Consider the following 26529-nt stretch of genomic DNA (forward strand, 5'->3'; position numbering starts at 1 on the left):
TCCTTCTCTTCCTACCGTAGAACTGGAATGAGGAATCTAGTGTTTCAGTGTCCAACCATAACATTAGAGTCATTAACCCCCATTCCCCTCTCCTGTGCTCTGGGGTATTGAACAACTCTGCTAGGCCTCTGTGTAAACCCTTAGCTCTCTGTACAGGCCTTCGTCTAAGGCCGTCTAAATCCCTCTACCTCCATATCTTCACTACACAACACTGACTTTGCTCTGGCAATTTACAAGGCCTGAGTGCAGTGCTTTTGAATTCTTTCTTAGGTATCTTTGTCAGATTATCCATCTTTCATAAGCCTTAAACTCAGCTTTGACTGTCTATACAGTACTTCTGTTTCTGCTTTGAGCAGGATTTTTTTTTTTTATTGTACTCTGAGTCAGTGATGTGGTCTGGGATGTTATTTAACCCCGGGTTTGGTTTCCGTCCAGGAGATGGCTTAGACAACAGTGTTGCATCGCCTGGCACAGGGGACGATGATGATCCAGACAAGGATAAGAAGAGGCAGAAAAAGCGTGGCATTTTCCCCAAGGTGGCCACTAACATCATGAGGGCGTGGCTGTTCCAGCATCTCACGGTAAGCACAGCCATAACTTTTTAGAGATGCACGTGAATTAAATGAATGTATGAAAACAACACAGGTGGAAACACACACACACACACACAAACACATACCCTCGAAAAAAAAAACATGCAGAAGCCCACATACACACACCTGTCACATAGTCATCAGTGAGGGAGGTGAGCGACGGCAGCGCTGTGATGCTCACCTGTCAGCCACCTGTCAGAGGGACACAGTGACCGGGTCAATCTAATCAGTTTGGACTGTTTACCCTGCTCAGCACACTCTGAGTAAGAGGGAGATGGCCAAACAATCCATGACATTTACTCCAATATGAGATGCGCTGTTTGTTTGGCTTGAAGAAGAATGTTTTTCTGGGGCAGAATGAGAGGAGTTACTGGAGAATGATCATAGGTGTAAAGGTGTGAAGTTTTAGGTATTTTTTAAACCATATTTTCAGATTTGTGATATTTAATTACGTTTGAGGTTGAGATGGTGAATGGTCATATCTTTCTTTTTTCATTCACTTCACTTAGCACAGTGATGCTTCATGGCTTTGAGTAAATATTCAAATGTGACAGTAATTCAAAATAATAGAACATTCACTGCTCAGCTGTTTTCTTTACGTGTTGGTTTTTCTGTCTGTCTATTTGTGTTCATCAAGTATAAGGCGATCGACCACATGTCCCCCTACCCTCGCTAATGTCAGGACATTATCAGAACATCAGGCTGTATTGATTTTGCTACGCAGGTCAGATTTCAGGAGGAGGTGGCCACACCAGGACACATAAGCTGCTCTCAGAGCACGTGGCTCTCTGTCCCAGAGATGGAGAGACAATTTAGGGGGAACGGAGTAGTAAAAGAAGAGAGAGAGAAAGTAGAAGAGACTTAGCTCAGAGCGTCAGGTGCCCCCTGTGCACCCGCAACCCCCCCACCCCCCCACCACCACCAGTGCCCACTCCCTACCCAAAGCCCTCAGACCCTGATTACCTAACCAAAAGCCCAAGTAATGAGTGGCCAGCAAATACGGACTAATTGAAAGGGCTGTAAATCCATTACATATTGGTCAGGGATAATCAGGAGTGCTTTAATCACTTTTATCTATTCAGGAGCAGTGAAGCTGCAACAGCAAAGCCCTGAGCCTCGCAGGCCTTAGCGGCTCCACCACGCCAGTCTGCATGCTTATTATTCTCATCATTATCAAAATGACTTCACAGCTGTTCACAGCTCCATCGCTCCCTGACTGGAGACCTCTCACCAAACTGTGCAGACTAGGCTTCACTCAGAGATTGAGGGCAGGAGGGAGGCCAAACTTTTTTTCCTTTTTTTTTTTTAGATAATTCTTTACTGAAGTGGAATTTACTGTATGTTCATATATGCATGCACAAAACACATAAACACACCTTATGTGAGTTTAGACTAGAAATTTCCTCATGATTTGGCATCTTTCCTAGTAAAAACCTCACACAGTTTCAGCGCTCCTTTTCCTGCAAAAGATGCTGATAGAAAGACAGAATGATGCATAGAGAGCTTTTGGAAGAGACTCCAGCAATTTTCTTTAGAATTGTTTTAAAATTCAATTGAAAGAGTGGAAAGGAAAGGAGGGGGGGGGAAAGCCCAATGTTGGACACAGGCACAGTTTTCAGAGAGCTGGTTAATTCAGACAGTGCAGAGCTTTCAATGCCCTCTTTTTCTCTGTCCCTCTCTCCTTTATCACATCCCCTGCTTGTAGATGTTCTCTCCAATCTTTATTTGTTTCTTTTGTGTAAAGCCCTGGCCAGTCTTGTACAAATAATAATCCCTCCCTTTTAACCTGCCTTCATTTCTCTACTGAGGAAGAGGACTAATTGAATTATCCCCCTTCTCTTCTCACCATCCAATTCTCCCACCCATAAACTCTCTCTCTCTCTCTCTCTCTCTCATACGCACACACACACACACACTCCCATTAGCCATTCTCCTTTCTTTTAATTTGTTAAGCAAATGTATTTGCCATTGCTGGATGCGTTTGTGCAAGGGTGAATTCTTGGGGACTTTGGCCCCTGAATGGCCTATAGCAGCAATTCTGTCATTCACGCATTCATTAACTGAGGGGTGAGGAGTGAAAGGAGCAGCCTTGTATTTTCTCAAACGGCGGGGCCAGCATGAAGCTCCTCTTCCATGAGCCACAGGGGTCTCCCTACATATGTTCTCAACATCCAGCCATTGTCACATCTTCTGAAAAGCTCAAAAGGACAGGACCCCCCTTCACACACAGAAAAACAACACAGGCCAATAGTAACAACTGTTGGCTTTTGGATTCAGTATAACAAAATTGCCCTCTCCCCTCCCACCCTCCCTCGCTTTACTCTGACCTCACACTCTCTTGGGAGAAATCATAAGATGGTTTTCTTCATGACATTCACATATAGAAAGTAATCTCATATTTAACATCAATCCTACCGTTGCCACAGTCTGAAACTGCAGCCAATATTCCAGCTGAGGGGAAAATAAGATCTCACAAAATATACAAAGATTCCACAGATACTCTACGGAGAAGCTGTGATAACTCTGACCTCTTATGCTGAGCCCATATGCACATGCACTAGAGAGCACGTGAGCTGGCAACCTTAAATGCCCCATATTTAATTGGCAAACGGCTGGACAGATCAGCTGGTGTTAGCTGGCAGAAGAGGGACAGACCGTCTCTCCACTCCCTCCTTCTATCCTCCCTCCCACTCTTTCTCTCTCTAATACCACCCCCCTCCCTCCCCATGAGTTTCTGGATGTCTTCCAGCCACATTAGGGGAAGGGAAATCCCAGACTGTTGGTGTAAGCTTTTCAATACTACAGGGAGATTATGTTATCAGAAAGGTAAACTTCACTGTTAGGGGTAAAATGTTCTACTGCACTTCAAAAGCATGGACTACAGAATTCAGGAGAGGAAGAGAGAGTTATGTAGAAGGGTAGGTATATACAGGGAATGCAAGAGAGAAGAAGAGAAGTGATAAGAGAGAGGCAGACAGAGAAATAAAGAGGCAGTGGTGGGAGTTTTTTTTCTTATTGTTGCAAAAGGTGATGCCCTTTTGTTTGGCAAAAGCAAACTCTAAAATCTACAATTAGCCCCTCGGCGCCCCCGGCCTTCCTTCCCTCTCACCCCCTGTTAGCCCCCTGCTAGCCCTTACTCACCCCTGTAAAGACAAGGGTCGGCCTTGCAATGAAAACAGGAAGCACTCAGATACAAAGATACCACTCTGGGCCCTGGCCTTGTCTTTTGACTAGTGTAAACCCTCAAACACCTATGAAAATAAATAGGGGACCTCAGGAGCAAACCAGGCCAGTTGATAGTATGCGCACGTGTGCATGTGTGAGCTAGGTGGAGGGAGGGAATGAGCGAGAGAGGGAGAGTGGTCAGTCAGATGAGTAGGTAGCCTTCTCAAGCATCAAGCGTCTCAGGTTTTGTGCTAGGCCACCCTTTGGCCTGGGTGTTTGGGGAAATGCTGTTAAGCTGCTAAGCCAGGTGTATTGGTCCCCTGGGCTCCCTGAAAGGGAAATGATACATCCCTTGGTCATTTGGAAAGTCCTTGGACTGTGAGCATTAGAACAGTGTGTCCAGATGTGAAATGTTTATGCATCCTATTTGATTACTGTATTGTATTTAGTACAGCACATACTTTTCTTTTCTAAGCGTTTGCCTACCAGTGAGAGTACTGACTCACTAACTGTTGCATGACTAAATTTATAAAATAAGAAATATTGTGTTTTTTTTCTTGTATAACAGGAAGAACACTTACAGCAGAGCTCAAAAACAAGGCCATATGATTAACCAAAATGAGGACACGTCACACTTTGTGAGGAGATGAGTGCATTGTGCTTCAAACATCATTAGATACACTAGTGACAGTGGCTACACCCCCCTCCACCCCCCACTCCCCCCCTCCCACCCCCACCCCACCCGCTTCACTCCCAATCCCAGCCCAACATAGCATTAGTCTCCATGACAACAGGGTGTCATCGTCAGGTCGAGCCCTCCTATGGGAGCTGCTCTCTCGACCGCCCTTTATAGACGCACATAAAAGAGCCAGCTAGGGTCATTCACAAGACATGGGCGCAGGCAAGGCCAAAACCTGGCAACGGATGTTTGTCCCATACGATAAACAAGTGTACAAGTCCATCCCTCGAAAAGAGAGGGCATGTTGTTTGAGTAGACTAAACAGTCAGCCCTGTTGTATCCCCAGTTTTGTTTAAGCTCCTCTAGTCCTTCTAATCCTTGTGTGTTGTTGCAGTACAAGCAGCATTTAACTGGTGGAGACACACATCTGCAAACAGTTTGAAATACCCAAGCCCTTCCTCCTTTTACATTCAACTGCTGAAAGCTGTCCATTTCATATTTCCTGCTGCCTACTTTTATCTTTCCAACATACTGTACATGTCACGATAAGTTTTTATTTAATTCATACTTAGTTAGTTCACTAATTACATCATTAGTTTGTTTGGATTTTAGTTGTACTTGTGTAGCAATAAAAAAAAACAACTTTTTAAAGCCAGAAATTTTTATTAAGTAGTAACTTTGGCTTGCTTTTCAGAAATTACACTTTGGAAATCTGTTTACTTTTCACCTCCGTAAGTTGTTGTGTGAGTTTGGATGAAGAGAGGGTGCAGACAAAGGAGAAGGAGGGAGTGGGTTTAGGGGTGAGGAGGGGGTAAAGAGGGGGCTCCTAAGGGTCACAGAGGTGGACGCCTGGAGGAGGCCCACACACTAATCTGTCATGTGCTTGTTTGCCTCAGAGCCCAAAAGTCAGCTCTCCAGTCACCCATAGCAACCCAGGCGACAGTTTGGTTCACTGCCACTGCCCAAATGTGTGACTATCAGTGGGAGATGTGGGGAAAATGAGTCATCACATTGCTTTTGTGTGTGTGTTTACAAAACAGACATTAGTGACAACATGACAGGAGAGTTTAGGGATGTTTAGCACAGGAGTCATTGAAAGTCTTTGATAATGACTGAGGAGGAGATCTTTTTTTGGGTGGGGGGGTATGGGGGGGGGTATGAGGTTTGGTGCCTAGCTATTGTCTAGTCACTGTGTTCTAATGTTGGCTGCTCAGCGACCCTGGAAAACAGAGACATAAGCCACCTCAGTCTGCCATCTGTTCTTCCCGAGCCTGGCCATCACAGAGGGGCTACCACACCACGGACAGACCTTACGGGGGAAAGACGCTGACACACAGACGCTTAAGAAATTCTTTATTTCACACAAGAATCTCGCCTTACTTGTCAGAACTCATTTAAAAAAAATACCATTACATGTCTAACAAGATGCTTTTTATAGAAGGAGAGAGCATAAACCAGGATGAAAGTTTAGAAGGGGGATCCAGTGACTTCCCATTTTCACAGGCTGTATAATTATATGACAGGCCACATCAACTTTGCCATCTCATTGCAGAGCGGCTTTGCAGCAATTTCCAAGTGTTAGTGTGTCACAGCTCTGTGACTGACAAAAGCCTTGTTTACAGGGTACTTTGGCATAGTTGGTTGCCGTTCCAGAGGTTTAGTGCTGCATTAGAATGTAATAAGCCCGAATTTGTTTCATGCTCCGACATCAGACCTTTACACTTTGCCCCCTAATCCAGATCTGTCGTAGTTTCACTTCAAAGCCAACTAAGCCCACGTGGAATCCACTGACATATGAAGCATGGCACATTAACCCTGCATACACTATGGAGTGCATGTGCTTGTGAAAATAGCAGGAATGTTTGCTGTTTTTTTTTAAAAAAAACTTTTCATTCCCATAAGCTTGCTTATCTTCAAGATGAGCACCATGTTATTGTGCATGTGGAAATGCAGGGGTACCGGCACCACTCCTCCACCCTCTATCTCACATTTCCTCCGTTTTCCCTCCTTCCCTGTTAATTTTTCCTCCTGCTGTTTGCATCTTAATGCAGGTTGTTTAATGAAGTAGCAGAAATGAGTGCGTTTGTGAAGGGACTGTTTATGACACATTCCCAGTGCATGGAGGTGATTAAGCTGTGTGAAACTCCAGTGTTTGCAAAAAGAAAAAAAAAAGACATACGATATATCCTCTACTGAGACTACAATAAAGGAAAAAACTAAGGAGGACTGTGTTCCCTTGAACTGTGATGCAATATGCATTTCTTTAAATGAGGTTTTACAGCGGGGGCGTCCTCATGGAAGACCGGGAGCGCAGCGTGAGTTTGACCGGCCCCTGCAGAGGTGACTGCACATGCCCTGACCGCAGCAGAATACAAACAGAGCTAGGTCTGTGGAGGGCAGTCAGATTTATAAACTCACAGCTCCGAACAGTGAGAGACTCCTCCAAGAACACACATGCACACAGCTGAAGAGAGTTCTTTAAGGCCCTACGCTCCACTGAGAATAGGGCACAACCCAGGAACATTTCCCTGCCTTCAGCACAGCAGCGCAATCCACTGCTGCTGTAGTCATAACACTGATCCATTCGCTTGAACCTGGCTGAGCTGACTCTATGGGAAAGAGGAATGAATGACGTCATCTGCACTAACGGACCCTGCGAGGTAGTTTGTGATAGCATACATGCCTCTGGTGGAAAGCCAGGGTTATTAAGATGGTGGTAACTGATTCTGTGCCATTTTCCCCTTTTCTACACTTTTGGGGTTATCTTACTCATAACAAAATGTATAAGAGGATTTTGGTTTCACATCTTAGAGCTAGTTCCCTTAAATTACCCCTTACCCTTCCAGGGGTACCGCCCTGCAGGCTAGCTTCATCCCCCTATGGCTGATTGCGGGGTTGTGGCAAGAGCTGCTAGAACGGTGGCTGCTGCATGCTGGGGACCATGGAGGCCAGCGAGATTTTGCTGCAGGCCTCTACGCTGCCCCAGTATCGCTTTGATATTCATCTCACACCAAGAGAAGAAAATGCAAAAGGGGGAAAGGAGCAGCACAAGCGTGGAAACAGCACACCAGTCTAAAGAAGGGAGGGAGGCAAGGAAAGAGAAAAGAGTTGAGGGATGGAGGCATTGAGTAGAAATCAAAAACAGACCTTGTGTTTCACTGTTTGGTTTGTCATGGGACCCTGGCTGCACCAAATCCCACTCCTGCCATTTTGTGTGATTTTTCTCCCCTCCCTGCCTACTCCTCTCAAATGCATGCTTTTGTTTTGCCCAGCGCTCAGTCCAGGGGCAAGCAATGGGATTCCTGCACAGTGGGGTCCTTATAACTGGGAGCCATGTCTCTTGTTCTCACCTCTTCCCCCCCCACTTCCTCACCTTTTCATTTTTTTCCTCCATTGATATCCTCTCTCTTTCCCTCTCTGAACATATGGACTGGTTTTTAAGAGAGATCCCAGTCCACATCAAAGACTGAGGCTGAGCGGGTCAATTTGTTACTCCTTTCCCCAACTCTTCCCCCTCCACTAACCTCAGTGGACCCTCCCTGCACCGCAACCATTTACCCAGAATGCTCTATTGCTCAAGCAATTCTGCCTAGCATATACAGTATATCGAGCCATGTGTTGTTAGTGTCTGGGTCTGCTCTCCACTTATAGCAGACCTACTTCACTTCAGAGCTCTGAATTTCTCTGTTGCCACATCCCCCTAAGATCATGTAAGGCTATACAGATGAGCATGTATGATAGACAGCAACCGCTGTATCAAAAAATAGCTGTACCACACGCTGATAAGAAAAAAGCAGATGGATAGAGGAGGAAGAGAACCAAAGAAAGAAAAAAAATCAAATAAAAAAATAAATATATAAATCCAAATCTAAGCAGAACAGGCCTTGGCTCCAGATGTGAATCTCTCTGAATATTGATCATGGGGAAAGCTAGTCCCCCATATCCCCAGGGCTGCAGCGACTGACACACAAAGCACCTCTCTAAAGCCCATAAACCAGCTTGTACAATTATTTAGATAAAGAGGGCGACAACAGCAGTGTATGCCTCCCAACCCAGAACCTCCTCTTTGGCTCACATCCTCCTACTACTACTCCTGCTCCTCCTTTTCCTCTTTCTCATCCAGCATAAAGATGAAGAAATGAAAAATGGGGGAAAATGTGTAATTAGCCACACATTTCTGAATCCTCCTTAATGTTCATTACTGAAACCAGGGGCAATTACAAGTTCAAAGGGGTTTAGGGCACCCGCAGCCCGCATAATCAGCCACAAATTAAGCACTGCTCATTTGTCACAGCACAGCACGCACACTTGTACGTGCACACAGAAACACACATGCATGCATACTGTCAGGGTCGAGTCATAAACAGGCTGACAGGCATCAATTTCCATACAGGCACAAATCTCAGCTAGCCCAAGGCGCTGGGTTAGGTCCCCAATCCTCTTATGCTCTGATGCTTTGTTTTCACTAGACAACGGCAAACACTACTGACACCTTCACCTTAGCTTCCTTGACATTATACTGTATCCTGCTTGCAGTCATCCTCTTATAGGTGTCCTGTTTGCAGTTAAAATCCCCTCCGCCACCTGTCCCATCCTGTCACTATTTTACAGATTTTTTTTAAAAACCTCTATCTTCCTCTGTGTCTATCTCTTCCCACCTGGCTGTGTCTTTGCAACATGTAACAGTGTGTGTTTCATGTTTGTCCCCGGTGGTGTATCTCAGTTACCTCTGGGGCCAGGTCACAATGGCTAATCCTGTCTTCAGGTGGATGTTTAGCACACTGAGAAGAGAGCTTGCAGAACCGGAGGTGAGCTCCTGTTACAGGACTACCTGACCAGGGGTCACCTCAGACACTGTCAGAATACACACACAAATGCACACAAACATACACACAAACACAAAGAAACATGCACACATGTCCTGGCAGATATGCAAGCATGCTTGCACATGCACACAAACATACATACAATCTAGCATACACACCTCCCAAAGTTTTCACCCACAAACATTCTAACAAACACTGTCGCTCCACATTTAACCTGCTTATCTATCCCAGGTGGCTCAGCCTCCATCTCTCTCCTCCCTTGTTCGTCTTTATCTGTCTACTGTACTACTCCTCATCTAGTCTTTCTCTGTCTTCTCTCATTCCCAGATCAGTCAGAGTCTTGTTCACATTAGGATTCCCTGATATGATCTCCATGAAGACTTGCTCTAGTGGCCATGCATTGCCTGTCCTGCCCTGCACCCTCATTGTTTAAGCTGCTCTCACAAGGGGACACAGTCAGGTCTCCAGTGAATTGAAGGGAGCCCTATCATGTGTGACTCTGCCTCAGCGTAGTGGGAAAGAGAACTCATTTTTCACGGGGGGAACGACATCCATCTCAGCAGCCAAACGCTGGCTGTTTCATTAAGTTGCCCATCCAGGCAGACAGATGTGTTCACCACACAGAGCCGTGTTTGCCTATGCAAGAGCGTGTATTAACCCACAATCCTTTGGGGGAGATTAATAGGCTACCAGCCCCTTTCCATTGATTATCTTCATGCCATTTTCCCTCCTTTCCTTGGCTAGATATTAAAAACTAATGAAGCCTATTGAAAACGGGAACTGCAAGGCTCTTCACGGATCATTTTAGGTTATTTGGACTCAAACAGAGAGGGATCTCTTTAAGGCACAGTTTGAGTCGAATTAAGAAAATAAATGTGGAGTAAAGTGTTGAAGAAACAGGAGGCAAAAAGAGGAGAGAGAGAGGAGAGAGTGTGACTTTAAAAAGGTGTGTGTTTAAGAAAGACAACTCTACTCATGACACATGGAGCAGAGACACGGCAGATGTTAGCAATTCACGAGCATAGCAAAGCATTCCTTGTGTTGGAACCACGTCCTAATTGCCATAATGGAGGTGGTAAGCGCTGACAGTAATAGAGTCGTGGGGATCCATCCCCAGCAACCTGAATTAGGGGCCACTTGGTAGATCTACTTCAAGATGGCTTTTTTTGTAAGATACCCTTGTTTTCACTGTTTTGTGAAACTTTTTTAAATTTTACTTTCCATGACAGAACGTAGAACCTTCTCAGCCTTGCCATGGTGTTGAAAGTAGGGAACTCATGGGTGGTGGTTGGCATGAGGTGCAGTGTGGAGGGAAAAGGTGATGTGTGGATGAGGGTGCGTGAGATAGATGGGTCGGAGAGACCTGGGCGGCGAGTGAGCAAAGAGTTAAAAGGATCCATGTTATTGGCTCACCTCTGCACCAGGCCTGGTGAAAGGCGGCGGGGTGCTGTCGGGGAAAATGACTTCCTGAGACATTACCATCAATCACCAGACAGGTCAGGCCCCCCAATCCCTCCATCAGGATGGAGAGGAGAGGAGAGGGGGATGGGAATGGAGGATTAGACTAGAGGGGACAAAAACAGAGAGGAAGACTGGGTTAAGGCTTGTTGCGGAACAGACTATTAACAATCTCTTTCTCTCACTGTCTGACTGTTTTATGTCTTTCTCTTCCTCTGCCTATCTGTCTCTTCATGTCTTTCTCTCTTTCTATTTTCCGGTCCACCATAAAACGGCTACCCAGGCATTCAGGAACGGCCCCTGCTGGTCAGAGTCCTCTCCTCAGCTCAATTGCATCATTAATTATTCCACATTCAGGGGGCTAGAAGCAAATCTAAAGAGAGGAAGAGAAATGGAGAGGGGGCAAGAGTTAGATGGGGAGATGGGGGACAGCTGTGTAACACCCCCAGTTGGTCTTGCTCTAACTCTTTTTCTCTCCGCCTCTTTCTCTTTCTGTAAATGAAGGATGGGAGAGGGGAGGGGCTTGGGTTACCTCAGTGAGCGGTTGTGTTACATTCCTGAGAAGGGAAGGGGTAGGGGGGTGGTTCAACGAGTTGTTGAAAAGAACACAGACGCTTGTCAACAGTCTCCGAGCCAGGGAGCCATCTTGCCTTGCTTTAGGCCCGGAGGTCAATGACCCTCTGTTGCACCCAGATAGAGAAAGGTAGAGTTAAACAGAAAGAGAGTGAGAGAAAGAGAGAGAAACAAATCCACCATATGGTACATGTCACTGCTTGTCTGTGGCAGAGGTCAGTCAAAAGCCTCAAAAATCTCCAAATCCTTCTCTTTCTCTCTTCACCCATAAAACACTGTACGTGAGCAGTGGCTGAGTGACTGTGGATTAGCTTCCTCCAAAGCACAAGTAGAGTAGAAGAGTAGAGGAGAGGCAGACAGAGAGAGACAGAAAAAGCGGCAAGCGCTGGCAGTCATGGCAAAATGGGCCATTAGATTTAAGGAGTAAAAGTTCATCAGCTTTATTAATGGGAAGGTATATAAATGAAGTATGAATTACCTGACTTTTATGGAGTGGCGAGAGTGAAACTGGAGTGTCTTATGATATAATGTTTTAGTGAGCAGTTCTGAGCGCTCTGATGAGCAGGCTGCGGAGAGGAGGAGGAGGGAAAGAGTGGAGAGAGAGAGAGAGAGAGAGAGAGAGAGAGAGAGACTGAAGTGTGCAGGGGTCCCCTGAGTCCAGCGGCTGGAAGGTTGCCTGATTGTCACTAACATGCGTAGCTGATCGGGTTAGCTTGGAGACAGGGATGCTTGTAGCTTCCAGGCTTATTCTTTGCGTGTCATTAGATAGCATAGTAAAAATTGCCATCCTTAAAAAAAAAAAAAAAAAAAAAAAAGGTCAGCCTCATTTCTGCATGCATGCAAACACAAGTATGCAGCCACAGTTGAACATGCCAGCGGTCGCACATGCACAAGCATGTTTGTAAGCACGCATACATGCACACATACAGTATATGCATGTACAGAGATGCAAGCTAGCACAAATGCAAGCACAAGGACACACACACGCCAGTGCGCAGACAGACACACACACACACACACACACAAACACACATGCTCCCCACCATCCTGTAATAAGCGGTAAGCTGAGCTAGCTGATGGTCATCCTCCCATGGGGCTGCTGGGTGGCTGCCAACTTCCTGCCTGCTTTGTCAGTGGATAAAGCCCCTAACAAACGAGAGGGCTGTAGCTAGGCAGGCCAGCCAGGTCAAAGGTCACCCCGGCCCCCGGGCAGGATTGAGCCTAAGAGCACTACAAGGAGAGAGAGGGAGAGGATGGAAGAATGCACTTAAAGATCGGCTGCTATTAACCAGGCCTAAAAGCTATGTTTCTCTTCTCTTCTCTTCTCTTCTCTTCTCTTCTCTTCTCTTCTCTTCTCTTCTCTTCTCTTCTCTTCTCTTCTCTTCTCTTCTCTTCTCTTCTCTTCTCTTCTCTTCTCTTCTCTTCGCGGCACGTCATAAAGGCATTTTAACTCCTGTCACATGTCGACTCTCCTTTGAGGAACATTAAGAAAGTGAAAGATCCTGAGGGCATTTGTCAGTCCACAGAGCCCCATGCAGACAGCCGCCCCTGGGTGTTGAGCAATGGCAGGAGATATCTCGTTGACTCATACACCCCAAGATGAAAGGAGAGCTTGGAAGACGTGCATTTCTGAAAGGCAAAAATGGTATTCAGTAAAAGAGAACAGACACAACAGGTAGGGACAGGGTGGTGACTGATCAGGGCTTGGCTGGCTTTGTTCCATGGGAGTACTTGTGATCTCAGATGAATGCACCTATAGTTACCATCAGCTATGCTCCTCTGTCTCGCTGACCGGGACATGATCTGAAGTGTCTGTCTGTCATGGGGCTAAGAGCTTCTCTCACAAGCACAGGATAGAGAAAAGAACAGTGGAGAGGAGAAGAGAGGAGAGAAAATCTTTCTTTCCACCCCAGCTGTCCATTCAGAAGGAGAGAAAATTTGACATGGTTGACTTGAACACATTTAGCATCATTAGCAAACAGGAAGTGTCCCCTGCAGCTGTTTTTTAGTGGGGGCGGGGGTGTTCCTGCCTGCACTGTAATGGACAAATGTTACCCACCATGTTTTCCTTTGATTTTTGACCTGAAAACAAAAATTGACATTACAAATGTCCTATGATATCTTCCAAATTGGCTTGACATTCCATAGCTGGCCCCGGGGGTTTCTTGTTTGTCCTCTGTAAGTGGTTGTGCAATTGTTGTTGTGTCCCGAGGCTCGCTATTAGAACGTACTGGCCTTTCTCTCGAGAATGTGGACTCTTAAAGAGACAGAAGGAGAGAGAGGGAGAGAGCTAAAAGAGGTCCTGGTTGTGTATTTGAATTTATGCTCATTAAGTTAATGCACAATGAAAGGGAGACCCGTCAAGTGGAAACTCTCAGAAGCTTCTATTTGAAGAGCGAACAAACCCCCTTTTTCTCTTGCTCTGTCTGTCTATCTCTCCACACATTAATCTGTTTCTATTTCAATTGAAGATCAGCCCCACTTTACTTTGACTTAGGAAGTTAAACAAAGTCTAAAGAACACAATAGAGAAAGAGGATAAACTTAAAGAGACCCTGTATGTTAATATTAAGTCCTTTTCCCAACAGACTTTATCAACAGGCTCGAGGTTGTAAGTGCTTGTCAGTGGTCTCCTGTGTTTTCCCAGCATTTCTCTAAAATGGATAAGCATCAGTGTGCCTGGATGTCGTATTATAATCCAGAACTGTTTCATACAGTACATATCTAATTATCAAAGTATCTATTTAGCGAGGATGCCACATTTTTCATGAGAAATTTTTTAATAACAAAAGCAGAAATAAATGTTTTTTTCCTGTTGAAAATGATGTTTCAAAGAACTAAGAAAGGTTATGAAAAGCGTTTCTGTGTAAAATAATTTGCTTTTTTTTGTATTTCTTCCTTAGAAACCATACAAAAAGTTTTCTTAGGCCAAGCCTACCTCATAGCCTGTTGGTCTGTTTAGAAAATCATTGCTTTTTTACAATGTGTACATACGTCATTAAACAGTGCTGATGTTTATTCAGAGGCTTAGTTCATCCACTAGGCTGTAGTTATAGCATGTGCTCCCAATGACTTTATGACTGGCAACAGTGACAAGTGGTGTGGATATGAGGTTGTCCCGTGCAGGCAAAGTGGGTGGGTCTTCTACTTTGACAGGTCCACCAGGCCTCTAATAATCTGCTTATAGGCCCTAAAAGTTTTGTGCGAAGGCAAGCCAACAAGCAACATCATAGGAGCGCAGTGAATTAAAAAAAACTGAGGCTAATTTTTAGAGAATTATTTTTATAAATCTATCAAAGGCATAAAATGAAAATTTAATGGAATTTAATAGGAACAAAACTCTTTATTGGAGGACGATTCTTTGGCTCAGCAATAAGATGTTTTAAAGAGTTCTTGAGAGCAAGTAGTGAGCGTGGCTGTATGTTGACATCAGGCGAACTGGAGAGCAGAGCAGAACAGAGCTGGGTGCCCCTGAGCAGGCAGTTACCACAACAAAGCCAACAGACTGGTCTGAAAAACCAGGCCAAATTCCTGCCCTCTAGGACCTGGCTTAAAGCTTGAGCGGAAACTTTGAAAGAGGGGGATGAGATGAGAGGAGAGGAGAGGAGAGGAGAGAAGAGAAGAGGTGGAGTGAAGAGGATACGAGACGAGGCCAGACGGGTTGGTGTGTAGCAAGAAAGGGATAGCTGCTGGGGTCTATGGAGTATGGCGGGAGAAGGAGAGATCGACGGAAACCGGAGAGAGGCTGTGAGAGGAGAGCAGGCCCCCACTATAAGGATGGAATGATCATATACCTCCTCCTGAAAGCGGAGGGGCAGCCATGTGGTGGAAAAAGAAGCCATGAACTCGATCTGATGATTAAATAGGCGCATCTCTATAGCTGCAGGCCAAAAACGAGACCAAGTCCACAACACAGCACATACACGTTTTGTGTATAACTTTTGGCAAACTCCAATACATCTATGGGTTGAGCTCGGTTGTTCCATGTTTGAGAGTGTTATGCGTATTTCTACATAAGGAACACAGTTTTTTCCAGTTTCTTTATTGGATAAAAGTGATATCTTATCATTTCATTATGCATGATAGCATTTGAAAATGTTCCACTAAAACATCTCTCTCTTTTCCTTGGTCGATCAGTTAAGTCTGGAGGTGCATTGGGATTGTGTGGGAGTGATTGCTATTTAGCCTTACAGAGCTTGGTACAATCAGATGCCTATATCTTACATATCCTCCAGGGCTCCTTCCTCACCCTCTCTCTCTATTCATTCCTCCCTCCTTCTGACTCCCCTCACCCACTTTACTGTTACTGTAGCTTGGCAGGCGAGCAGGGCAGTTATGCCGTAGAGCTTCTCTACAACCTTGCACCATCTCCAGTGAACATAAATTAATGGTGTAGAGCAAACAGGCTGCTGGCTGGGGTCCAGGAGCTGGCTTCAGGAGCCCAGCCAGCGATTGTTGTGGGGGGCCGTGGCAGCAACAGCAGTAGTAGTACTGATGCACTGCCAACCAACCAGCCAGCCAGCCAGCCAGTCAGAGAGGCAGACAGACAGACTGGGGGCCCTTTTGCTCTATAATAGATGCCCCAGGCCTCGCCAGTCCGCCTTGTATTTGCAATCATCACTGTTTTACTGTCAGAGGGCAGTCCACTGAGAGCGCTTATACTCATTGTGGAAGCTCTGGAGTCTGGAGTGAGAAAGACAGAAGTGTATGTTCTGAATGCATCGTGATCGTGTGAGGTGTAGATATGAGCGTACTTTCATTTGCTGTTATCAGAGGTTAGCATGCAGTGCGTGCGGTTTGTAGGTTGGCATCATGTGAGTTCTGTTTATAAGTTGGCATACTGTATCCGAGTGTGTGTGTGTGTGTGTGTGTAAACGAGAGAAAGAGAGAGGGAGGGAGTGCAGACGGGTTAAGTCATTGAGTCATGTGGCATTCTTGCCTGTTTTCAGACTGTTGTCAGGAAGCAGTGTAGTTCCCAGTAAAATAAAACAAACACCCAAAAACCTTCTACTCCCTCCCACTTCCACCCACCCAAAAACACACAAAGAGAGGGAGTGAGAGAAAGAGATGGAGGTAAAGTTGAGTCCAAAGATAAAAATATATGAAGATCGTAATGGAAGAGAACAAAATTTGCTATTTGTATCTTTAGTTTACACACACTCACACTGTTCAAGAACTCCAGTTTACTGCATGAGCAATCCTTAGTTTGGGCTCAGATAACTGATGAGATAAGTCAACTTGATCTTTAAAATCACAAAGCTGGATTACTTATATTGTATTACTTGTATTTTAATTCATTATTATTTCTAATTTGGTGCAAATATTTTTGCAGTTTATACTGATACATTCATTGTCATAGAAATATGAGGCTCTTCTTTTTTAATTGACAATTGTCAATCTATCTGATGTTTATAGACAGAGTTAATTAAGTGTATTCTTCAATTTAAACCACACAATCTGTCAGAAAACTGCTGCTAAAAAGCCAGATATTGCGTTGTGCATAGTAAACAATCATGATGGATTCAAAAAGTCCACCTGCATTTATTTGTCATATCTGTTTGATCTCACAGTAATGCTGATATGCATTCAATCTCATTGTCATTTGTCACTGAAGCCAATTGTAACATTATTAACAACGGCAACTTGATATTTAAAATGTGCCAATCTTACGCCCTGCTCAATGCAGAATCCATATTAAAATGTCATTCCTATATTTGATTGCATTTATTTCTGACAGTGAATATTATCATCATCCTCCAGTCACTTTGATTAAAAACAAATAAGATTCCAATCAATGTGAGGAAGGCATATATGAAGGGAAATACTGGGATACAATATTGCTGTAAAACTTACAATGAAGCCCATAAAAGCATTACAATGAAAAAAAATCATTATATAGAATTATGTCTGTTTGGCATTTGATGCTTTTATTAAGTGTAACACTTTAAATGAATAAACACCTTTTGGTTATAAAAAGTATATATGCACCATATCCAAGAGAGAAAATAACTGGGACTAAATCACACCAATCATTATCAGCAAATCCTTTATGTTGCCATGGTGCTGGGGTAAACAGCCAATGGCCTCTGATTTCCTGGGAGTCATTAGCATGGAATAGGTTTGCAAGCCACTGCAACCTTGTGACCCTGCTCTATAACTCATGTCACACACTGATGATGTCATTCATCAGTGGGGTCCACCAGCGGCTTGGGCAAGGGGCTGAGGGTTCAGTGGATGGAAAGGAAGGGGCAGAGCGGGAAAAAGCGGTGGGGGCTGAATGGAACGGCCGGGATAATGATCATACTGTGGGATCGGCAGCAAATAGATGTCAGGAGAGTATGAATTTGATATATAACAAGTGGGATGTTGAATGAGTAGATAGAAGTCACTGTGGGCGAAAGGTGTGGTGTGAAGTTAGAGTGGTCCAGCAGTACAGTAGATGTGGTTATGGTGAAATGCCAAGCTGGGCTCAGGGGGGGTTTAAGGACCGTACACGGCGGATGATGGAGCTACCTCAGCTTGTAATGTTCAGCAACCACAGGGGCCATTACATACAGCACTATCAGAGAGCACAGAGCACATCACACCCTGTAATTTAGCCAGCAGTCGGTCACACACATACACACACACACACACACACAGCTCGATTCTCAATGACTAGCAGAATGTGATCCACCTGCACCTGTGTTTATGTGTTTGTGTTGATGTTCGCTTGTGCATTTTCAGGTCAGATGGAAATTGGACAACATTTCTGCGTCAGGATAGTGCACGCTCGTGCCATTAACAGGCTTTAGCGTAATTAACAGAGCCATTTCGATCGGAAAGCAGCGCTGCCCAGACAACAAATTGAAGCTGCTCATTTCTGGCTCTAATTATTTATAGACTGGCTATTTTACGTTTTGCAGTCAATCCTCTTTTAAGGATATTGGCCTTGGTGTTTGTAACTGAACATATTGAGCGGATGCAAAGCTAGTGGGGAAATTATCAATACCATCTTTGATCTTTCTGTGTGTTTGTGTTTCATCCATTAAATAACCATGTCATACTGTCTCCTGAGGGTAGAGAAGGACATCTCCAGGAAGAAACCCATTACAACAGATCTAGCACTCTGACTTTATATATTTTGTTTAATATTTATCCATCTATTCCTGTCACCTTTACTCTTTTCATATCAGAGTTTGTTTGTGCTCATTGGGTGATTTACTGACATTTTTTTTTTTTTTACTGAGGCAATTAACATTAAGAGGTTACTCAGAGGTCTAAATAGTCGTTCTCCAATTTCACGGCTGCTGCAGCCTTGTAACCGCTAGGCCCACCATGCCGGCTTACTTCTCATGTCCGCCTGTGTGTGTGTGTGTGAACATGGTGTGTGCCACCACGCACCATTTTCTGGTGCTGAGATTTCAGAGCTCCATGCTTTAAGGAAAGCTGCCGCAACATAAAGTGTGGGTGGCCTGCAGTCACAGTCATAAAAAGTGTGTGTGTGTGTTTGTGTGTGTGTGTTTCAGAGAGGGGGTTGGGGGGGGGTTAGTGAGAAAGAAAGGCGAGAAAGAGAGTTGAGGACAGATGAAGAAAGAATTAGGGAAGGTTATATACATTCTGTGTATGTTTATATGTGTATGTTTATGTTTCTGTGTGTGTGTGCGCTTCACTGCGCATATGTGCAAGTGCATGTGAGTCTTGGGGTTGCAGGGTAAAGAGCTAGCCTGACACAGGGAAGGAAGGAGTGGGGGGACTGAGCGAGGGTTAGGAGGGGTATGAGCCGAACGAAATAGGATTTTTTTTTTAGTGTCGTGTCTATGTGGTCAGAGTAGCCTAAATCTCCTTACTCAGGGGTTTTGTGTGCGAGGGGGGCTTTAACGTCCCCACTCTCCTTGATGAGACATCTTTCTTGTTTGTTCAAACCATTCATTACGTGGTGGCTGCTGGACGAGCTGTGCCCCTGGCCGGTGTATTTATCACCGAGCTAGAGCGCGCTCTGGCTGACAGTAGGCGATTGATGACCGGGTCTAGGCCTGAGAGGCTGAGGAAGCCTTAATACAATGTAAATGACCCACTCCCATTTCCAATCTAGGCTGATCCTCTCTCCACATCACCACACCACATCACCTTTAGGTACATCTCTATTTGTGTATTTGTCTCTGGATATGTGTATATGTTTGTGTTGTGTGCGTACAAAGAGTGGGAGGAAGTGTTTGTAGCCTACTGTTATATTTGCCAACATGCATGTTTTGATCGTGACCGAGGTCACCGCTAATGTGAAAACGCCAAGGAAGCCCAGGAGTGGAAGAAGGGGGGAGGGAAAGAGGCTGCACTCTTATTACATGTTGTTCAAAACGGTCGAGCACAAACACACACACACACACACACACACACACACACACACACACAGGGATGTAGACATATATATCTGTTCCTTTGGACATTGTGCATACTGTGCATGCTCTTGTGTGTGTTTACATACACACATACACACACACACACAGTAACTCATAGAAATTGCTCTGTCTTCCCTAGCCAAGGAAATGTCAGCACCTGGCAATCAAAAAATGTATTTCTATGCAAGCATTATCATCTTTCCTTTGTTAATGATTTTAGCATATTAAAAGGGACTACATATACAAGTACAAATCAGATTAATCCCTCTGTGCAGCCGGGATTCATTATTTGTCCAATCTCAGTCTTGTTTGTTATTAATTGAGCACATTCCTCAAACCATTTTTTCATCTCTCCTTTAATTAAAATAGACTACATTTAGACAGGCAGGACTACCTGAAAGGAGAAATTCTCCTCTCTGCTGATATGAAACCACACTTACATCAATTATTTCAGCAGTAAATGAGAAAATTGTTCTTGAGCAACTGTTATCATTTCAAGTTAAAATTGAATTCAATTAAGACAAGCCAGACAGACATTACTAGCTGTATGAAATTTGCTTTCTCAATGGGTGAGGAGGAGGGAAAAGTGCTGAAAAAAAGGTATAAGACTAAGTTGTGAGGGCTAAAGGTGTTTTCCTTGAAGGGGAAGAATGTTAATGGAGCTTGAAACCACCCGCAAATAGAGGAGGATTTAAGTGTCACCTTTTAAAAGGAATTTTTTGTGTGTTGTGATCTGCAGGTGTCATGTCTATGAATATTTGTATGCATCTGTGTGCATTTCAGTTTGTGCATGCGTGTGTGCTTGTGTGTGTGTGTAACTCCGTGTGTGCATGCATGCTCTCTGTCTACAGCGCCTGAATGAAACACATAGTGTCTCATTTGTTTCGTTTGCGTGCGCCCCGACTCCTAATCTGGCCCTTAAAGACATCTGTCACCAGCGATCACTGTTGTTTTGTCATGCTTCATAGCAGGCCCAGGGGGAGCAAGGCAGCCCAAGGTCTGCCATTTATATCAGCCCATGTTCTCTAGATTGGACCTGACACAAATAGTATCATTGCAGCCCTGGTCGCAGAATTACATTTTCAGGTAAAAATCTTGGCGAGGCAACGGAGGAGATTTCACAGCGTTCTGTTCTTTTAGCGTTGGTCTGTATTCAGCTGCTCTCTATGAAAGAGCTACCACCAAGATACATGTCAGACATTCAAGAAAAGATAAATGTATTCACTGCAAATCTGCACCCACTCATTCTGTTGCTTGGTATTATAAAAGGATTCTCAGACTGCTTGAAAGTCTTCTCAGTGTGTGTGTGTGTGTGTGTGTGTGTGTGTGTGTGTGTGTGTGTGTGTGTGTGCGTGCAAGCGTGTGTGTGAATGTATGTTTTCTGTGTGTGGTGTATATGTTCAGTGTGTATACTGTACGTTGTTTGTGTGTGGGCGGGAATAGGGAAAGGAAAGGGGGTTATCACAGTTGACAGTTGTGACAAAGTTGTTTGGCCAGCTCTGACAGGTTTAGCACTGAATTGTGTGTATGTGTGTCTGTGTGTGTTGATGGGTGGGTGGACATATGTATGCTGTGAATGTCTATATTGTGTAGGGGAAGGGCAGGGTTGGGTGGAGGTCATGAGAAGGTGCAGTCTTGGGTTACACAATACAACAAACACGGGAACGTATTGAATACATAGTGTAATAGGCAACAGCCAGGAACTTGACTCGGAGCATGTGTTCCCTTTCCAGCGCTTCTCTTTATGAGTGCTTACATGCGTGAATATTTATGCTAATCTGTACGTCAAAGAGGCTCATGTGTGTGTGTTTTTCTCTCTGTTTGCTCCTGCAGCACCCATACCCTTCTGAAGAGCAGAAGAAGCAGCTAGCCCAAGATACAGGCCTAACCATCTTACAAGTAAACAACTGGTGAGTCAAGATTTCCGCTCGCCCTATCTCCACCACCAGCATCGCTCTGCCTTTCATTTTCAAAAGCCTTCGCCTCTCTCTCCCCACCAGCCAAGACAGCTAATACTCCTAAAGTGTGAAAACCGTTTATGTGCAGCCCTCCCCAATGCATATAGACACACACAGAGGTGCACGCGTAGACATACACACAGACAACCTTTGTAACATTATTATATGTAAGCTACCAGGATGTTCCGGTGTTATCGGCAAAGTGTTCCGCGGCTAAGTCAGTGGTCTTTGTGGTTTGATGCACATGTATTCAGTTGGATATATTTAAGGGAGAAAGGCAAAGATCATAAGCTATCCCTACAGCCCCCACACCCACCCCACCCCTTCATCCAAAACCATACCTAGCTCCGCCACTGGTGCCCCCACAAAAAGGCAAAACTGCCTTCCACCCCCTCCCCGTTTTACAGAAGCTATATGGTGGATTAAGGTTTTGGTGGCCTGGCCAGCAGGGCCTTTGTAGATGGCTTAGCACATAACTGGGGGTGGTGGATTAAATAAAATGATCACAGAAGCAAAGAAATGATACAGGAATTACTTATCAAAATACTAGCCCAGGTTTTATCTGCAGCTTAATTTTGTTCAGTACATTCTCAGGGTGATGTTCAGATTAATTGAACTGACAGCTTCCTTTCAAAATTCAGGGAAGGTATTTGCACGGATTTCAGGTCTTACACAAACTTAATTATATGGAACCCCATTTTATCATTCTAATTCCATGTAGCGGGGGTTCTATTTACAAATGACAAGTCTGTGCCTTTTATTCACAGCTTTCCTTAATATATTTATCAAAGCGGGTTCATTTACAAAGTGCTCTATCTGTTGGGTACAGGCAGGCCGACATTAACGAAGCTTTTAGGTTTATCAGACTCGCAGCCTGACAAGCCACCCGAGGGTCAATTGATTTTTTGGTTCCGTGATTCATTTTTTTCTCATTTTTCCTGGATCACAATGAGAAACATGCCTGGAGAATTAGCCTGGTTTGTCGGCCTTATCTATCAGCCCCCCCTCCCTTGTCCTCCCCCCTCCATCCTAACATAGTCTCTCTCTCTCTCTCTCTCTCTTTCTCTCTCTCAATCTCTCTCTCTGTCACCCTTTGCTTTATTCCCTTCTAGCCAAGGGAAGTCTAGCTACTTAAATTGGCCACAGGAACCGCTGTTATCAGACTTTAATGCACCCTACAGTGTGGATAGCATTTCAATTACACCAGTAACCAAAGATTAGCCCCCGCTTGCCTGTTTCATGCCTCGTGCCACCATTTCAGGACGCCACGCACCTTACCTACAGGAGCAGAAAATTGAGTTGCCTTGCTTGTGTCATGGTGATTAATGCAGAAATAGTCTGCTAACCTGGGAGGAGAGAGAGAGAATAATAGACAGAGACATAGACATAGACAGAGATAGATATAGGAAGAGTCCCTGCCTTCTCAGAGGCCATGAAATCCAAGCCTGGCACTGAAATGCCTACGATCCATTTATAAAGAGGTCTGAAAGAATCTCGCGCTGGGTAACATCCTCATGAGCCCTGTTCATGACACACACATACACGCACATACATAAACACATACACATAGGTGGTCATGGAGCTGTGTATGCTATGTAATGTTACACCAGCCATGTTAACAAAAACACACCAGGAATCAATTTTCACAAATAAAGTCATTAGAGAGGCTCAGACTCTGCTGGTCTATCTGCGATGCATTCTGTGGGAACTGTCAACTCGTCTGGCGGATGCTTCCACGTTATTGGTTATTTTTACGGTGAGGGAAAGATGAGCAAGAGAGAAGATGCTGAAGTTGTCTTTCCATCTGTAACCACGCAGGACAGTGAGTTAAATATCTATCTTTGTTTGGGTCGTGCCCTTGTTTTTTTCCCTCTGGTGTCTGATTCTAGTGGCTGCTGAGATGTTCCGCCCAGGATGTGACAGAACTCTGCCATATGAAATTCCTGTTAAAAAATAAAAGCTCTTCAAATTCCTGGCTGGGCCCTTGCATTGTTCTGTAGTTGCCTTTGATGCCTGGCCGCCGCCACGTTACCAGCTAAAGAGAGGGAGCGAGAGATAGAGACAGAGGGAGGGAGAGACAGAGGCAGAGGATGAGTGGGGGTGGAAAGGGAGGGGATGGCCGCCGTCTTCGGTTTCCAGAGCTCTCCCTCGGGGAAAGGATGTGCTGAATCAGGGCTTTGTCCGCCGGCACAATCGCAGCCCAGCGAGGGCACAAGGGTGCTCTGTGTGATAGTCAATAGACAGTGCATTTCGCTCTCTCCCCTCTTGCCCCATCAAACCTCCCCGAACTATACCCTGCAACCTCCCTTTAAGTTTACCTGCAGCTCACCTGTACACACAGAAAACAAAACCTATAGCAGACCACTTGCAGCTGGTTTGAAATCTTTTGTCTCGGTACCAAAAGAAACAGCTAGTTCTTCATCTAATCTGTATCATTTGCTAGCAGCTTCACCTGTTCGTAGCCCACACCCCATTAGTCTGATATTAATAAGGAACAAAGGAAAAGGTTAAAGTCCACAATCTCACTGCACTGGTGTTGAGCCGATGAGGAGGAGGACTTGACTGTTAATGGTATCGTCTGTATGCATAAGTGTGTGTGTACGTGTGCGTTACGCATTTCTAATGGGACACTATGCTCTCTCAGTATGTACTAAGATGTTATGAGCATACAGTATATCAGGACACCATTAGTTGACCATTAGGTAGTGTGTTTGCTCTGCTTACATTTGAGACAACTGGCGTCATGCTAACAGAATCGGGGAGTGGTCTGACATGTAATTGCATTTGTTTAAGATTGCAGGAAAAGGTGAGGGACATGTCACACACGGCATTCTGGGATAGTGAAGTAGGTGAAACGGCAGACTCAGGTGTCTATACACTTGAGAAGCATTTTACAGTTTACAGTATCTAGCGGTATATTTGCCTGCCTCAGCAGCTCCTGGTGTCCTGCTATCAGTCTGGGCTAAATGGGGCCTGACCGAATCCTTTCATGTCTCAGCGTCAGACCCAGCACGATGTGCCCTCACTCACTGCCGTAAACACACACACACACCAGCTATGCTGCCATTATTTACCGCTGCAGCAGTGCACACACACACACACACATATATATATAACCACACGCACACAGGGCTATTACATGGGCCTGAGAGATGACGCCGATGACAGATGACTGAGAGAAACAGCATCTAAAAAAAGGAAGGAAATCGTCCCCTCATTATTCCCTCATCTCACAGGCAGCCAGTTGGTCATTTCCATGGCAGAGAGGAGAGAGGCAGAGAGAGGCAGAGCGAGTCAGAGAGCGAATATGTCAGTTCTTGGCATCTATGATGACTGACTGCTGTGCCACTGGAGCACTAATAACAATAAAGAGGGCACTAAGCCACACTCTATTTTTACTTCTCTGCCTCCTCTCTACAGCCCAGAGGGAATACATGCATAGACACAAACACATACACACATACATACACACACACACACACACACACAGGGGAGAGGCTCTAATTAGCAGCAGAAAGGAATACAATGAGTGAGTTATTAAGACACGGGGCGGATCTCAGCCAACCTTTGCCCCCTGTCGGAGCACAGGTCACATGATAAGGGAAGTATATCCGCCAGACGACGGCGCCAAGCAGCCTGTGCCCACTGAGGAGATGAAATAGGCTCAATCTCTTCGGCCATGCAAGGCAGGGCATGGTACACTGTTTGTTTCTTTAAAGAATCCCCCTTCACCAGAAAGATAAACTCCACTTATAATAGACATTCATCATATCACCTTATATATTTTTTTTGTTTAAATTATATTTTAGCAACAGTAAAAAAAAAAAAGCTCATAAGACTTCACCATCAAATTGCAGTATATGCAACCAATTGTATGGACTGTATGTGTTAGAGCTACGGTGTCCCAAAAGGATTTCCGTGTCCAATCAGTGGTTGTGTAAGGCTGGTGTACAGGGAGAATTAAAAAAGAGATACAACGGTGAATGAGGACCCGTTGTTTTTTACTTGTATGTCTTTACAACTTTTGCCTCTCTACATACAGTAGAATCCAGACTCTCCTCCCAGATTGCGTCCTGCTGTAGCAAAGCATGGAGATAAACTGAGTTGAACTAGGATGTCTAAACTGGCTGCTCTGGTGCTCTCTTCACAGTATGATTCCCATTTCCATTCGGATCTTGTTTTTTTTTCCCTTTCTCCATCTCTTCCACAGATCCCCTCAGACATTTCAGAGTTTAAATCACCCAAATTAGGTACATACTGTAGAAGCCGTACTGCAGGTTCACATGCAAAATGTTATTACAGTAAATCACATTTGTTTGTACTATCTGAGAACAAGAAAGAGAAAAACCAAAGCCAAATTTGTTCCTCCACTTAGCAAAGCATTTTCCAACCCTTTTCTCAGTCCAATGAGACACTTAGGAACTCTGGCTTTTATGATTTTTTATTATTTTTTATGATCCTCTGGTTTGGCGGGCTAGCCCATTATGAAATGCAAAATAATAACTAATATTTTCCAAATGTAATATAAAGCTATGAAACTGGCTCAATTTCAGGCTCTGTTTTTTCCAACTTCTTTACAAGTATTTAAGTCTTATGAATGTCACACATGCTTTTGAGCTCCTTTTTTCCCCCTCTCTTCACGCTCCTCTATATTACTGCCCGTTACTGACTTTTCTGTCTCTTCCTTTCTGCCGCATTGGTGGGCTAGTTGACTGAAGTTGTTGGTTATCTGTCTAACTTTGACCCAGATGGAAATGTCAGGCCTTTTTTTGGCTGCAACCAGGGACTCCCGGCAGTGGCCATCTTATGCCCCTGGCTTTCTAAATATACAGCTGGAGTGCGGAGAGGTTGCGGCTGTGTGTGTGTGTGTTTGTGTCTCTCTAGCATGAGTGTATATGTG

The 26529-nt window shown here is 44.6% G+C and overlaps 1 protein-coding gene across 15 annotated transcripts in view; it reads left to right on the forward strand.

The window, feature by feature from the left end:
• The window catches only part of meis2a (Meis homeobox 2a), a 195314-nt gene that overhangs the window by 147955 nt on the left and 20830 nt on the right, over positions 1-26529 (forward strand). For 14 of the 15 annotated variants that reach the window (XM_044373976.1, XM_044373980.1, XM_044373981.1 and 11 more), the window contains 2 exons: positions 436-581; positions 21505-21581. In XM_044373976.1, coding sequence (XP_044229911.1) covers positions 436-581; positions 21505-21581 — 223 coding nt within the window. The remainder of the gene's footprint in view (positions 1-435; positions 582-21504; positions 21582-26529) is intronic. The other variant, XM_044373978.1, reaches the window with a different exon arrangement.

The sequence above is a fragment of the Thunnus albacares genome, chromosome 15 (assembly GCF_914725855.1).
Source record: "Thunnus albacares chromosome 15, fThuAlb1.1, whole genome shotgun sequence".
NCBI classification, from domain to species: Eukaryota; Metazoa; Chordata; class Actinopteri; order Scombriformes; family Scombridae; genus Thunnus; species Thunnus albacares.